The sequence below is a fragment of the Diprion similis genome, chromosome 1, assembly GCF_021155765.1.
Source record: "Diprion similis isolate iyDipSimi1 chromosome 1, iyDipSimi1.1, whole genome shotgun sequence".
NCBI lineage: Eukaryota > Metazoa > Arthropoda > Insecta > Hymenoptera > Diprionidae > Diprion > Diprion similis.
The window spans coordinates 9,853,628-9,870,304 of NC_060105.1; the positions used below are offsets into that span (position 1 = coordinate 9,853,628).

At 35.5% G+C, this 16,677-nt stretch overlaps 1 protein-coding gene across 2 annotated transcripts; it reads right to left on the minus strand.

The window, feature by feature from the left end:
- Positions 1 to 10,830: 10,830 nt before the first annotated feature.
- Positions 10,831 to 16,087, minus strand: LOC124404285 (myosin light chain 1). Of its 2 annotated transcripts, XM_046878321.1 has the most exons (6): positions 15,963 to 16,087; positions 15,561 to 15,588; positions 13,489 to 13,797; positions 12,764 to 12,850; positions 12,225 to 12,278; positions 10,831 to 11,269 (listed from the first exon to the last, which is right to left on the minus strand). In XM_046878321.1, the coding sequence occupies exons 1-5, from the start codon at positions 15,963 to 15,965 to the stop codon at positions 12,253 to 12,255; spliced, it is 453 nt and encodes a 150-aa protein (XP_046734277.1). In that variant the 5' UTR covers positions 15,966 to 16,087; the 3' UTR covers positions 10,831 to 11,269; positions 12,225 to 12,252. The 2 variants fall into 2 exon arrangements, with proteins under 2 accessions (XP_046734277.1, XP_046734268.1); XM_046878312.1 differs by lacking the exon at positions 12,225 to 12,278.
- Between the last annotated feature and the right edge of the window lie 590 nt (positions 16,088 to 16,677).

Consider the following 16,677-nt stretch of genomic DNA (forward strand, 5'->3'; position numbering starts at 1 on the left):
TGGTTGGTTTCACATGGAATTCCCGAAATACCATTAACCATAAATTGTGGCTACTTTCTCTTAGTCATTTTGAACCTCATTTCAGAGTTTTTGAAAATTACCTATTTATGTATAGGTATACTATAATGTGCGATCAAGATAGTAAAGTGTCTATCACATTTTTTTAATTTATAACCGTAAGACGGTGAAAAACAAATTGAAAATTAATAAAGTCTGTAAATAAATCACTTTTATCAAATCTGTTCCGTTCACTTGCTCCCTTAGTTTCAAAGATAACTCTTTAAAGTCGCATTATTAGTCTCTGAATTTTGCTGATGCAGAAATATTTGTAAAAATGAAGCGATTCTTTCTTATATTCTTTGATTCGCAGTAGCGGGAAGAAAGATGACTATCGCATAAACAAAATGGAAAGATCGTGGGATCTTCTCTCGCCGTTTCACTAGGCCATACAAATCCGAACAGAATGACTTCGTATCAACAGGATTGGCTTCCCAGTCGTTCATAGCTACCAATTAGTGTCTTACTAATTATGTCTCATTAACTTAGGCTCCCTGTTTTTTTCTCACAGTATTAAAGTCACGGGGCCAGCCGGCCGTTCAGGGCATGGCACAAAGTACTCTTTGGTTTCGAGCGTGTTTAGAGCTTGGCGATTAGTGTTCTCACACTGATATGAGACAAGTCGAGTGCGCGTCGAGTCGCTAGTCGAGATGTAAAATGATTTTTCAAAGTGGTTGCCTACGTGTAATCATCTGGTTTTAAATTGTCTCAGATGAAGGATCTCTTTACCGTTTTTCCATTTTTCTCCACCTAATTTTCAGGTGTTCAATTTTTTACGGTCAAATAAGAAAGGTATAAACCGTGAAACTCGAGCTAATCAAACTGAACCGAGTAAATAAAATTCCCGAAATTCAGTGATTTAAAATTTTTTCCCACATCGCGTTATTTTCGTTTTTTTTTTTATCACTCAGATATAACTGTAAAAATTAAATTCTAAAAACAATTTCAATTATTATTTTATCGCGTTATTACGTCAAATTTTTTTTTATTGATTTCATATCGCAGATCGTTTGTTTTCAATTATTTTTCGTAAGAATCTAATAAACAGAAATGAAAAGTTATCGAAAGAATCCGATAACCGGTGTATAATAATTGCCAAATTCAAATTACCTACGTAAAAATGAATTCATATCTTTGCTAAAATCAATTCAAAGTTGAATGCCAATTTTTCTCACCAAGGATTTAGAGGAAAATTGAAAGTATTTTGTGTTTCTAAACCGTAACTTGCACCGTTCTGTATAGTCACAGGTCGTGCAACAGGTATCTGGAGAATTAGAATTCAGAACACGTATCTTCTCGGTGTGGTTAAACACGTTTTTCCGTAATACGTAAGTATAGTTATGCATAATTACGTGGCTCTGAATCAGCGATATTGATTCATAAAACTCCTCTGACAATGAGCCTTGAAAATAAGCGCATCGCTCTTTTCTTATTCGCAAATCTGAGTAAACAGTCTAAAACTGTGTCTTTTTAAATTATGCAGGGATACTTTTTTCTTCAATTTTTACACTCGCAGTTGGTATTTCATGCTCGACCCACAAACCTTCAGGCTACTCTAGGCTCTGCCTAGTGCACGTTATGCGGATCTCAGTATCGCTCAAGGCTCTGCGCTAATCGCAGTTTGACATTATCATTGCATAATCACAGCATGACAGTGCTGGCCAAGAATAGAATACAAGGTGTGTACCGATGATCCTAGGTTTCTGAAAAATATCCTCTGGAATTGATCAGTTAAAATTTCGCCGTGCGAATGTGCAGATGACCTTGAAAAATCAATTCCCGTTCAATTGCGCTATTGCTCATGTATCTTCGTTTAGCTCCTTATCTTGAACCTCGAAATCCTCAGACTCCGAATAATTTAATAGTCAGAGACGAATTTGATGCGCAACTTCTCAGGCTCGATTTCGCAACCAACGCTTTCTACGGTTAATTACAATGACCAAGTCCACTGCAACATGAAGCCTCTACGAGTATTCGTTGAAAATTTGTACTCAATCACATTTAAACGCGATATTTAACACTCTCGTTATCGCGTGATGTTGCTGAAACGAGCTATTTCGAATGGTAGACAGAATTTTTCTCTACGGAGATCAACGAACTTCTCAGGCTCGATTTCGCAACCAACGCTTTCTACGGTTAATTACAATGACCAAGTCCACTGCAACATGAAGCCTCTACGAGTATTCGTTGAAAATTTGTACTCAATCACATTTAAACGCGATATTTAACACTCTCGTTATCGCGTGATGTTGCTGAAACGAGCTATTTCGAATGGTAGACAGAATTTTTCTCTACGGAGATCAACGAAATTGGACCATTTTTTTAAAATATCCCTCCCTTGTTTATTTTTATGAAACGTAACGAGTTTTTCGTTAATCCTATATTGAACAACATATGAATGGATTTGTTTTTTTTTTTTTTTTTTGTTTAATTAAACGGAAACCTAAAAGAGCAGATGTAATAACGTATTTTACCAAATTCTAAAAGGGTTAAAAAAAAGTTTATCAATTCGTAAGACTAAATTTTTACCTTACAGAATAAAATCTAGGATTTTTTAAATGCAGGAAAGTACGTTGTGAAAAGATCGTTGTTTGGATAAATTTTTCAATTACAGTGGTAGAATAATAATTTTAAGGATACAAATTGTATTCGTTACGCGAATTGTCGGAATTTAAAATCAAGAATTAAGGAAAAAATGAGAGACTAAGTTATAGAATATATTTAAAGTGAAAAAGCTGTTCTTCTTCTACCTCCGTCAACTTTCTACCAATCATCTTATAAAGGAAGCGAAACCACTTATCACCAGTTCGTGAAATCGGCACATTCAGCGCGAGCCATACTTGATGCTGAGCATTTTTTCACGTGTAAGAAAAGGAATAAGAAAACAACAAAGCTTGGGCACAAGTTCCACCTTAATCAGCATTAAGCTTTCGAGTATAAAAGCCTGTGAATGTCGAACAGGTCGGTGACCGTTCAACAAACCTCCTCGTCATCCCTTGCTGTTACGTTACGGGCCGACTAGGGCTGAAAATTAATAGGCCAACGGCAACTACACATCTATATAACATATCTATAATGCCCGGCTCTTTGTATCTGTGAAATAATGTGAAGAGCAAAGTGTACCGAGGGTGCGAAAATCGTGTATAGGTTGAGAAGTATAAGCTGCCTGACTTTCCTGTTTGATCGATACACGGAGCGAGGCACAGACGAACCCCTCATCCTCATCCTCCACCCCCCCAAGCTTTGCAAAATACAATGACAAATTTTACAATGGAGTTTCTATACATGTCGTGGAAGATCCGCGAATTAATGTTTCTCGGTGAAATCGTCCCTTGATTGGACCCTGGACTTTTGTCGCGAGAGGGAAAATTTTGGGCCTTATTATTAACAGCGAGATCGAGACATTTTGTACCCTTGTAGAGAGAAGTTGATCACTCTTCAAGTCCGGTGGACACTATAAACCAGTGTTTGGAGTCACGTGAGGTGCATGAAAGTCTCAAGAAGTTTCTTTAAACCTTTTCAAGTCCTTGAAAACTTAATAACGTCGTAAAAAAAACCTTGCACGAAGACCTCGCAAGTCCTTGAAATTATTGAGGTCTCACGAAGTTGCTTGAAATCCAACGAAATCACCGAGAATGAAACTTTGAACCAAGTCTTTGGAGTTTAGGAATATTTATTTATTTATAATAACAAAGTGTCACGAAGTTCTTGAATATATTCGGAGGTCTTAAAGTCCAGTGTAGACCATTCGTCGGTGTTAATTAACCCCTGATTGCTTCAGAGCGATACAAGCCAAGGGAGAATTGATGCCGCGGATAGATCACGAGGGTTGTTGACACGCGAAGATCGTAGAGTTACATCCTATCGTCGTTAAATTTGTCTGTCGCGTGTAATGTTCCTTTCCCATGAAACACACGCGACTTAAATAAAATGTCCCAATTCTGATTTCAAGCTCGTACTCGTGAGAACAGCTGATCCATTCAGAAATAGGTACTCGGATAGGTTATGCATAGATTAAGGTTGTATGTATATAGATATATCGTTTCTTGATATGGTCGTGCTGCCTGGATGTTATGGTTTCCATTTTCAGGCTGTGAATAGATTGAGACGTAAAAGATTTGCGTGCCTGTTTCAAATACGATTCCAAGTAATGATGGTCGATTGGTTTACTTTTTCTTCTAAATCGTCACTAATCGATTTATCAACTTGGCAACCGAGTGAAAATGGAAATGGAAAGGAATTTTTTAGAGGCATCGCGTTTTTAAAAGTGCAAAGTACCTATGTGATAAAAAAAAAAAAACTTTCAATTTGAAAATTTTCAGTGAAACGTTTAGCGTACGAATTTCTTTATACGTTTTAGAAAGAAAATTACACTTTGGTAACACAAAATCATGATCAATTTTATTACGAAAAATTCTAAACTTGATATCCTGATGATACTTGCATGGCTTTGGGGTATTTTGAAAATTGGTATTATTTACTTAGCACGAAGAGAAACGAATCAGTTTATTTCATATAATAATATTATCGGTAAAAAGATCAAGTTTTAGCTTCTCATGGAATTTCCAATTCGTCGAGCAGGAATACGTAATCCGCAATTTCGCGATTCAAAACGTACAATTGATCACGAAATAAGTATAGAATAAAATAAAATATTCCGTGGAAGTTATAGTTCCTTCTTAAATAGATATTGACTAAATTCTATAAATCTATACACGCTATACACAACATAAATATATATATGTAAACCTAGGAAGTTATTTATATTTTCTGATTAACCTAACAATGAATCGTGACTGGCATATCTGTTAACCTATATTACATCGTTCATTGTTAGCTTCCTACGAAATTGCTTAACGTATATTCTGCATTTTCTCCCTCTATATTTTCTTCCTTTTTCTCTGTCGCGGTGGGTTTCGTTAACACACCTATACGACTGCAGAATACATCTAAAATGATCCAAAAGCACTTACCGCGTGGGAAAGTGAAGTTGAAAAGAAAAAAGAAGAATAGTAAAAATGATTGAAAGCCTCTAATGACTTGTTAGTCAGCGATTCATTTCTTCATCCTGCGGCCTAATTATGTTAGGGATCGAAAACGATTTTCTTCCTTCAATTTTAGCAAGAATTTATTTCGAATTCCACTTCAGGGTGTCAAACTATCAACAGTCATTCCATCGATGAATGTAACATTAAAATAGCACGCCTTCCAATTTGGGAAATCACTTTGTCTTAAAAAATTACTAAGTCTATGATCCTCTAGAAAGAATTTGATAAGATCCTTGGATAACGTGAGCAAAAATCAACGATATAAATAAAATATAATACTGTGTATTATAAGTATAAGTTTTCTAGAACAACGCGTGAATTTGCATCACCTCACGGTCTTTTTATAGTTTTAAATTGACCCCTACATAAAATGCACACACGGAGGCCGTGTGGTTGGAGGAATGAGATGATTTGGTAATTGCGACAATTGGGTCCACGGCTGATTGCATCGGACAGGACATAAATCGGGACAAAATTCCTAGCGGAATTTTCGACGGTTAAAAAATCGTAGCCAAAAGTATGAAGTTTTTGAAAAGTGAAACTTTGAAAACACGAAGAATCTACTTTTACAACTGTCATGTAATATTCATACAGCTTGTTGTCTACGATTTTTAGAAAGCTTCGAAAATGTTTATCGCGTTTGTTCCTCACGTGCTGAAATAAATTACACAAGGTACAAGCTTGTTGCATGACGTCATTGATTACAAAATACACCGTATATCAATTTCTTTGCTGTACAGATAAGACATCGGTGCTCGACTCCTTTTGGTCGATAATATCGATCAATTGCTACGGGAATATCGACGAAAATTTTTTCATCAATTTGAAACATACGCTTTTTCCTTACGTTTAATTACCCAACGATTTATACAATTAAGCTTATAACCGTCGTCCACGTAATTTGTTAATAACGATTGCCAGTCGTTAAGTATATACATACAAAATTGCAATGATCGGATGATGTTCCAATAAATTCAAACTGCTCAAACCCGTAATTGGAGTCGTCTACAAATTTGTACATCTCGTAAATGTCTTGTGTTTTAGGTAAGTAATTATCCGTTTAATTCCTCGTAATCCAAGGCCGGTTTCATCAGGGTTTTCTACACGCATCGAAGCTTAATAGACAGATTTAATCCGCTGCAATACCATGAAAGGTGACGTCGAAGTATAAGTAATTAATAGAATAACGCCCACGGTCTACATCGTTATGTCGTCAGGTCATTCCAATTTATCAATCGTGTACTCTGATCATCGCAATCACTTTTTACAACATTTTTCTTGCTCTACAGTATACATATGTCAAGCGGGAGAAAAAGAAGGACGAAATATTATCATTTCACTTTAATTCGTGATCAATTTCTGCTATAAACGCTTGAAATTACTTGAGAAAATATTTTAAAATTCATTTCAATTACGAAGTTTTCTATCATAGTTTTCAAATACTTGCACACGATGTTGAAATTAGAACGGATCAAGCCATGAACTTTGCCCTACACGGATTAATTAACAATGAAGAATTCACGAGCTGCATCAGGTCTTATATCGAATTGAGTAAAAGTGGTTCATGCCAGCGATATTTCTTTAGTGTTTTTGGATTTGACAATTCGAACGAAGGAGAATAGACACGCGACTTATACAACGGGGCGGTGAAATGACTTGGTTAGAATTGAGAAAGGGAACAACACGACCGGACATTCTTGTTTTCCCATCTCTTCCGAACTCCGTTATCTCGAATTATGCAACCTAGGTGAGTTCCGTCGCCTTTGAGACTCTTATCTTTCCCACCAACAAACTTGACGGGCGTTTTACACTCACGTACCGCCAGCGGATAGCTAATCATAGATATCTACTTCCTACGCACATTTGTGTGAAAAGAAAACAGTCGAAACGGGGACTGTTTTACTTTCAAAGATTCCCAAAGACCGGTGTAAGCTAGAGTCGATAAACGCGTGGAAAATATTCTCGATTACCGAGTCATTTTGCAATTATTTACTAAAAACCTAAAGTTATTTGATTAACTAAAAATATTGAGTAATATTGAAGACGGTTTAATTTAACTTTCTGCGATTATTTATAATTTATTTGTTCATGGGAATTTATGATAGTTATTGGAAAACGAGTTTCCAAGCGACGAAATCCGCTGACTTGACTTCTACGACGAATGTTTGTGAATTTTATTGCCTAGCTAAAATCGGACTTATCTTGCATTTGTTCCTTCGGATGAAATCTTTCGCACGTCATTTTACAACTTTGGAACATTGTGTCTATTATAAATGTGAAATGTAATATTCAAAATGAAATCAGTCCGATTTACATCCAGGAATTAGAATTACCTACAAGTTTGCTAATCTCATTGGACTCAATCCAATAACAAGAAAAGTCAGTCGTAGCGGCACCCGCATTATATCTGTACAATTTTTCCCAGAAAGCCCGCGTTAACAACTATGCGAATAAGCGATAAACATTTTACTCCTAGCCGTGTGAATATTTTCTGCTGTTTTTTTTTCATTTCACTCTTTTCTTCGTGGAATGGAATAAAAATTCAGAAAATATCTACAGACAAATCGAAGTTCAAATATATAACTACATACGTTTAACACGCGGTGTGTGTTGATTGAGAAAAAATTTGATCAATAAAAAATCAAAAATTTGGATTACAATTAGCCAGATTTTGAAAAATTTTCATTCTATTTATAAGCATAACTTTGAAATCGAATTTTCAAAAGTTCGAATCGAAACGAAGCTTCATTCAAAATACCTCGGGACTTTTAAAAATGTGAAGGATAATTAAAAAGGGTGTTTTTCAGACGAACCTGCATGTGGGGATCCAGAAGAGGCGGGTGGTGGAACGCGTTGGGTGACAGCAGCATCCCCGTTGTTGAATTCGGTGGATTTTAGCTGCACATCCGCCATCCTTCACCGGAAATCCGACTAACGCGTATTGGAAACGAGTTATCAAGTTAAGCCACTTCGAAATCACTTATCACTAGTTTCAATCGCAGCTTGCAGAACCCGCCACCATAAGCTCAGACGTAAACACGGATGGATCCCAAATCTACGGCAGAGGAGCCAAAACGACACCGAAGACGCGGAAGACACAACGCGTTTGAATTGACTGCTCCCTGCCGCCGGGTCGTACGCCACTAACAATAAGTACTCGGCTTATGAGCCGAACACTTCCGATCTTAACCGAGTCTCGAAACGACGGATACCTGTGTGCGTACCTGAGAAACGATACGACCTCTTGCTATGTTGCGTAAATTGCGTGGGAGAAAGGAAATCTCCCCCCCCTCCCCACTCGTTACTAGTCGTAGTTCAGTCCGAATGTACTTACATTAGAGATTGCAGTTTTTCGATGCTACTATTATTTTTTTATAATCGTTGGGGATTCATTGGTAACCTAATTCCAGAATTTTGAACAGATACTGCGGTAGCTTTGGCCGCCATCTTGAATTTATGGGGGAGTTTTAGTTTTCCAAACAACTCTCGGCCATTTTTGAACTCTTGATTGAAAACGGTCATAAGTAGTATCTTTTTCTAAACGTTGGGGACATCATTGGTAAAATAATTTCAGAATTTTGAACAAATACTGCGGTAGCTTCGGCCGCCATCTTGAATTTATAAGGGAATTTTGGTTTTTCAAATAATACGCCCATTTTCAACTCTTGACTAAAAATCGTCATTTGTGTGAAATTTAATCTTCTACAATTTTGGTCATTACAATTTTTTGATACTGTCGATGTTTTTCCACTTAAACTATAAATTCAATATGCTGGCTGAAGATACTTTAAAATGTGGTCTAAATACTGATTTGAAAACTACCAATGACCCCATCCAATGATTAGAAAAAGAAAATAGTGGTATCGAAAAATTATAATTTCGGGTGTTCTTTTTTGTATATCGCAGCTGGGCTATACTGAGAAAAAAAGTTATTTTTGATTTCCGATTCGTTTGAATCAAATAATTTACCGATTCTGGCAGCTACGTAGCAGCTGGAACAACAATCTCTATGCATTAATTTAAATGTTACACACTATCGATTGAGATATGTATCTCGAGGAATCGAATGTTTGCTTTCATGGGATTGACCTACCATTGTGCATTCATCTGGTGGACCAAATTTTAACTTCAGTAAAAAAAAAAAAAAAATCTTTCTCGAATGGACTAAAGTTAAATAACAAATCGACAGAATTGAATATATAATAAAGTCTTGGAGCCAATTTTGAAATTTAAAACATATTCGCAGCAAACTACATATAGTATCTGGAGTCACGAAACGAATATTATTTCACTGGAACAAAGTTTTGGTGGATTCGATAGTCTTCTCCTCTTCTCAGTCTTTCATGTGAATGTTTCGTCTTCTTCGATCGAAATGATGATTCGTTCGAAGTAATACCAATTTTGGCCGCTAGATGGCGAGCTCTCTCGATTGAAAAGTAACTTCAAAGATGCGCATATCTCAGCTCTCCGCAACCATTAAACCGACATTTATAGGATTTTGCTAACCACGTACGGTGCGATGCTTTTAGTTACCGTTTAATCAAAACCACGTCCTCTGAAAACTATTTTGAAACTATTGCTGTGAACCGATTTACTCTCAGGACTATCCGAAAAGAAAAAATCGGTTTAATTAATTCAACGAATATTTGATAAATTCACTAACTTTTTTTTCGCAGTGTACTATTTGCGGAGAATTTTGTTCTACCGCAGTTAATAATTATAAACGGTATTTAAAATATTTTTCCTATTACTTTGCTCAGTGAAGTCTGAGACTGTCTTCTTCATCGATGCTAAAAAAATTTTGTGAATTATTTATTTGTTTTTCCAGACAATACACGAAGTTTCGCAAACAAAAAAAAAAAGAAAAATTATGTGGCGGAGAATCAACAGTGTTATCATTATTATGAGTATTGAAATTTGAAAAATATCAAAAAATATTGTACAATTGTTCAAGCTACGACACCTTTTGCAGGATATAAAATTCTCGATAATTCTCTACACTTCTCACGCAATTCACGCCGCTGTCCCCGTTATTTCAAACTAAAAACCAATTGTTTTCAGACTAATTAACAAACTCTTAGTTATACCGTTAAAACTAAAAACCGTAATGTCGACACGGGGCTTCCTTTTTTTAGTATGCTTTTAGTAGTTTTATCTAATTCCGTATCATAGTTCTATATTATAAATGCAACTACTAAAATTTTGCCAGATTTTTATGCTTCTTTTAACATTAGACGAATTTAAACAGGCTCTGTAAGCTTTTGGTGAAAAAAAAAAAAAAAAAAAAAAAAAAATGATCAGACTTCGACGGAAGAAAAGCATCAACTTCCGTTGAATACTTTTCGAAGTATATGGACAAAATAACCCTCTAAACTCATAATTAACAATCTCGTTGTGATCATGTTTCAAAAGCAAGTGCAATAAAAAATATGCATAATTAATATATTAAGTGAAGATAATAATAAATTAAAATGACAGTTATTTCTTTCTGTTATACACGATCATGGGGACTCATAGAACGAATGATATGGATGCATAAAAAATACGGGTGCAGCGGTGAGTCAAACCAAATTAAATAACTATTCTCATTTATAACAGGTATTGTCTTGGCGTTTGTATTTATTATTTCTTCGTAGTGGACATTATAAATATTATTATTATTATTATTATTATTATTATTATTATTATTATTATTTATCGTTAATTTAAAATAATGCAATATATATATTCATAATTGTCTTGTATTTTGTGCGATGTCGTTGACAATTTCTAACAAGAATTATTGTTACAATAAATTATATTATAAATGATGAAATTGTTGATGATGACATTTAACGATCCGTGGTATGAAAGAAAGATCGGGTGATATTTAATCACCTTGACGAATCTTGGGGTTGTTGTCCTTCGCTAATTTTTTCGTCTTTGAGATATAATTATTATGCGCGTGTAAAATATTCTATAAAACTGCTGTAATTTCGTTGTTTGATACAATTTGTTTAAATGATAATTTTTAGTCATTTCCTTCCCTCTTTTATGTTTGTTTTCGTTTAAATTTTGTATTTCTCTTTTACCACTTTAATTTTCGATGGGTTTAACGACGTTCGATCTTTATTGGTCGGGAGTGTTGTCTACAGCTGCTCTGTCACACATTCTGCGAAGGAACGCTGCAATTGCGAAAAATAACTGTATCAGAAATATCGAACATAAGCGTGATAATTACAATCATTTTTTATAGCAGAGTTATAAAATTTTGCGATTTCTATCGTTATATTCATTGAAGCTGAAACGTCGTTATATTCGACTGTAGCGTGCAGTTAATCCATTTTATTAACGTGTAATACCTTTCGCGTCAAACGTATTCGATTACAAAAAAAATTCAGGCTGCAATTGAGATCGGTTTTTACACTTGCGTAGCGCTGAATAATTAAAACCTTATCACGTATCCACGTATATTAGATACGATGTTTAAAATATACGCGCAATTCGTCTGGGTTAGGATCAAACTATATAAAATAAATAAATTCTTAATATATTTTCGTTTTAAAGCGATACAAAAAAAAAGCGTTTACGTAAGCAGAAAGAGACAAAATTGAAAATAAAGATACATTCGAACTGATTCAAATGTAACAAAAACCAATAATTTAACGCAAAAAGTTTTTAAGCAAGTAAAGCTACAGCTGAGTATTTTTTGTTTTTTTTTTATTGCAAAACAAATATACTTAACAGTAGCCGAATTGGCAGCGTTATAACATAGAAGAACAAATGCACATTCGCAGATTTTCAAAGGTTAAACTTTAGTTTCATAAATTGCTAAGCGAATAAAAATACTATTAAACATTATTCAGTTTAAAAGTATGAAATAAAGGTATTAAAAATAAAATAGACGTTGTAAATATCACCATGAAAAAAAACGACAAAATTGTTATTCACTGTGTGCTGCTAGAATCTTCCAGGCGACGTACTCTGGTGATATTAACTATATACATACATATATAATATATACATATATGTAGAGAGAGAAAAAGAAAATGCGTACATGTAAAGCTGTATAAAAAGTAATGCAAATTAGGAAGACATGTAACGTAAAAATGTGAGGAAATCAGGACGGGGTTTACTCACGATTCATGACTGGTGTTGACTCCTTGATTTAAACCATCAGCTTCTTCAGGAATGCTGAAAAATAACCACGAAGGGGAACATGAAACACGGGGATACCTACAGGATCTAATCAGGGTAGTTATTCTCATTGTGGCAGTGAAAAATTCTACGTTACTCCTCCTGAAAGTCGTAAAGGGGCATTTTGGGGGGGGGGGGGGGGGGGATACAGGGGTGCAAAAGAAAAACCAAGTATTTACTCTCTCAAACGAATCAGTTACCATTCAAACTGAATAATCCATTTTTAACTATGTAATAATATATCTACTTTACTTTAATTTGCGTAGAAAATGGATTATTTTCCTCGTAAAATTCTTACTTCAAAAGTCAATTACTAATATTTGTCATTTACAATTGGGGCGGTGGGTAATTGCTATTCACGTGCTGGTTTTCTACAGTTCAATTCAAGGGTGGAGTAGGGTCTTCCAAAAATGTTGGATTTATTTTATAAAATTGTGAAAACACGTAAGGGGAGGTGGCACTGTTCGTTGGAAAAAACTTACGGGCGTAAGGGATGAAACCGTCCTCATCTTCGGGGTCCATGCAGTCCCTGAGTACTTCCTCGGTTTCGGCATCGTTCAAACGCTCACCTGCGTTCAGAAATACGTTTTCATAAATAATTTGATTAAATTTTTGAGTCAAATTTTTAGTCGTGAACTCATCAGTTTTCAACCATCTCCAATTTTTATATAAGAACTATATCTTTTTTCTTTTGTTACACCCCCACTATATTATCCAGCATCGATGATGCTGTCTAATTTAACTGAACAAATTTAGTAAACTATAAAGCAATCGTATTTAACATTGCAATAACGCAGAAAATGTTCTGATTAGATTTATATGGTTATTTATACCACATTTTCTTTCAGTTCCAACAATATTCGAACAGTTATTCATGGGAATTGTCACTTTGCAATGTGACATCTGGTGGGAAAAAATCAAACTAATGCAACCAGGCTGACAGCTGACTGTTGACCGTCTTTTTTCACGTTTGGATAATAGAACAGGTTTGTAATTGATTATGATTAATTAATTTATGTCATATGAGTGCTTTAAAAGCCCAAGAATTACGATTTGCCTTCGTTAAAATGAAAAACTTAGGTTATGGGGTGATAAAATGGCGCCGAAAACCAGGCTGTGACGTCGTGAGGACATTTTCCAATAATTTGTTTTCCATTTCTATACGATTCTCTGGTTACTATACAAATGAAGATTTCTATGAACGCACCAAGGGTGAGGAGAATGTGGGAAAGCTCGGCGGCCAGCATGGTGCCGTTCTCAGCTTTGTCGTAGAGCTTGAGACACTCAAGGAAGTCCTCGTAGCAGCCTTGGTCCTTGTCCTTCTTGACTTGGCTGAAGATGGGCAGGAATTCGTCGAGCTTGAACAGCTTCTCGCCCTTCTTCTTGGTTCCACCCATCTTCTCGATCGTTGCATTCGTCGGGTTGAGGTTCAGGGCACGGAGAACGTTTCCCAGATCGACTGCGTCGATGGTGTTTTCACCGGTGAAATCATAGATGGAGAATGCGAATTCCGCCCCTGAAATTATCCAACATTTTATTCAATCCTCTAACGCCGCTTTACCGCGAATATAATTGTTTATTATTAACACGTCTTGTTTTAGAAAACTACATTCAAGATCGTTGTGGCTTGTTTGAAACGTTTTTTTACTTCCGATAAATTGAAAAAAAAAATAATACCGAATATAATAATCGACGTTGTTCCAAATATTAGCAAAAAAAAAAAGTGAACTAGAAGACTGATGAAAGGATGTGCTAATAGTCGAAAATGTTTTCTCACAGGGGTAATATTTCTGTGAAGAATTGCTCGAGTAAAACTTCTTCAATTTACTACTTTTTCATTACGCTGTCTTTTTTTTTGTTTTGTTTTGTTTTTGTCAGCTAAATATGTGTATTTTTTATTTCAAGTGTGCAAAATGTCGATGTTAAATACAGAAATGCAGTTTCTCCGTAATAACGGATTCATTAAAGAAATTTTCCTTCTATTAAAAAAATACGAAAAATGTTTCTCGGGGTACGTCTGTAAAAGTTTATCTCGTAATACGAAGTCACTGTTCTTTATAGATTCGTCTATCCGGTAGGCCTGAGATTTTGATAAGAGGATAAAAATATGCGTTATGTCCTATAACCGAGGGTCAGACACGGCAAACCTACGCATCGGTCTATATTCACAAGTATTCAAAGAACCTCAGTAAAATTGATATTTATAGAACTGAAACTGGGTGCCACGTAATCTGGAACAGAGCCTGTGAGCATTTGCCGAAAACCGTTCTCAGTATTTTCAGATCAACTGCCCTTCCCCAAATGTCTGTTTTTGCATACTCGATTAATTATTTTGTTACCAGATTCACGGTTAATTTGGCGATAATTTTTGAGAAAAAAAAAAATAAAAAAAATAAAGAAATCGAGGTTCATAAGTTATTATATATTATATAAAGTTTATAAGTTATATCAAATCATTGGCAGAGCTCGTTCGAAAATATCGAATGCCTATGTTTAGACTCGAGTATCGGAACCTGGTGCGAAGAGGAGCCTTCGCCTGGCTCAAGTTTCCCCCCGGCCATATAAGAACAGCACCCGAACTATTTTTGGCGGGCGTACACCACGCGTTCCCTAATTAGAACAGAATCCGGGCATCCCGAAGTTCACCAATTATGTGTACCAACCACCGATTGCGTAATCTCTGTACGTAGTGTACGAGTTTTAAGAAATTTCAGCGACATCGCAATTTTTATTTGCAATTTTCTTGTTATTATTACTTTTTTTTTTTTAATATTCGTGATTACGATTATTCATTTTTTTTTTTTTACAAACACGTTACGAAGAACCAATTTTATTAATTAATCATTGATTTTTTTTATTTTATTTACATATTTTTTTTGTTTTTTCTGTCGTTTCACTTTAGAACTTTTCAATCACTTAGTCGACTTTTTTAAAATTATCCTTCGGTGAAGTCAGGCGACGTTTTGAATTTCTATCTCAGGTCTTTATCAAATGATTTTTGATCTGAGTTATTTGTGCAGGTTAGACATTATATTCGTTCCCCAATTTTAATCCTTTTTTTAAACACTCTGTGCCACGGTTCGCGACTGTGGTAGAAAACACTTTCCAAAATAGATGGAAGGAAATTTTATTTGACTCATCACTTTTTTTTTGACCAACTGGTTTGATTCGATTCGATTTTTTTTTTTTTCTCAACGACATGTAGAGAAAAAAAGAAAGCCTAAGTGCAAGTGTTAAGAGATTGTGTTTCGGTCTGTATGTGCAGATGAATTTACTCACTTTCGACGTCCTTTGAGCTGAGATCAGCCTGTAAATAAAGAAAAATATCGGGTTTATAAATGACGACGATTTTATGCGACTGAAATGATCTTGTTACCTACTGTAGAGTTAATTTTCGACGGTAAAGAGACTTTGCTGTATCTCAAATTTGGATGTGCAAGCTAATTAAATAAATAAACCGTATTTTATACGAGTAGAGAATTTAATATTCGATATTTCGTGTTATAGCGGGTAGTTGAAATAATTTCGCATACGGAAAAGAGCCGATTTCTCTTTGGCCGATAAAACATCCGGTTAATATTCGCGACGAAATTATTATTCATCCGGTATTTAAATGTAAATATTTTTATAATAGAGAGATTTTGGCGTGAAACGCAGCTTCAGATCCGAAGTCTTACTCACCATTGCTGTTTGGTATGTGTGACGGCTTCTGGATGTTCCCTGAACGAAGTTTGAACCAGAAGTGGGACCAGGAGGCACCGTGCGGATTCATTTTATTAATACAGATGGCGCTCCGGTGGACCGACATATGAGAATCGTAAAGATCTCGGCTCAAAAACGTCTCTCTGTATCTAACTTTGGCAACGTGGCATTCCGAAAACAGTTTACCGACTCAGAGCCGAATCTGTGTTACGCGTTACGATAAATGGTTTTTAACTATTGTATTTTCGTGTCAGGGTTGCCAGATCCGTTCTCCTTCATGATTTTCAGCTCCCGGATTATCTCGACTCAAAATACTTGGAGCTCTCGTCGAGCACTCCGGTAATTCAAATGAATATTATCAACCATTGACGGAATTTTCCCACGGTGGCGAGTGAGCGATTAAAAGCTTTCGAATGATCGGAAAAATGCAGACATTCGTTTCAAGTCTCGCCTCAGAGTTTTACGCTTAAACAATTAGAATAATTGCATTTTTTACTATTGCTTAATTAATTGAATATTAGTCCCCACCTCAGCTTCAGAATGACTCACTCTAGCGATTCGCATAATGACTCGGGATGCCGAAAAGGCAATTTCACGACTAAAATTTTAGCGATACTTCATCTTTGTAATCAATAAATAAAAAATTTAAATGAGAGTAGGCTGGGGTACAATTTCAGAGTCTAATATCTACTTA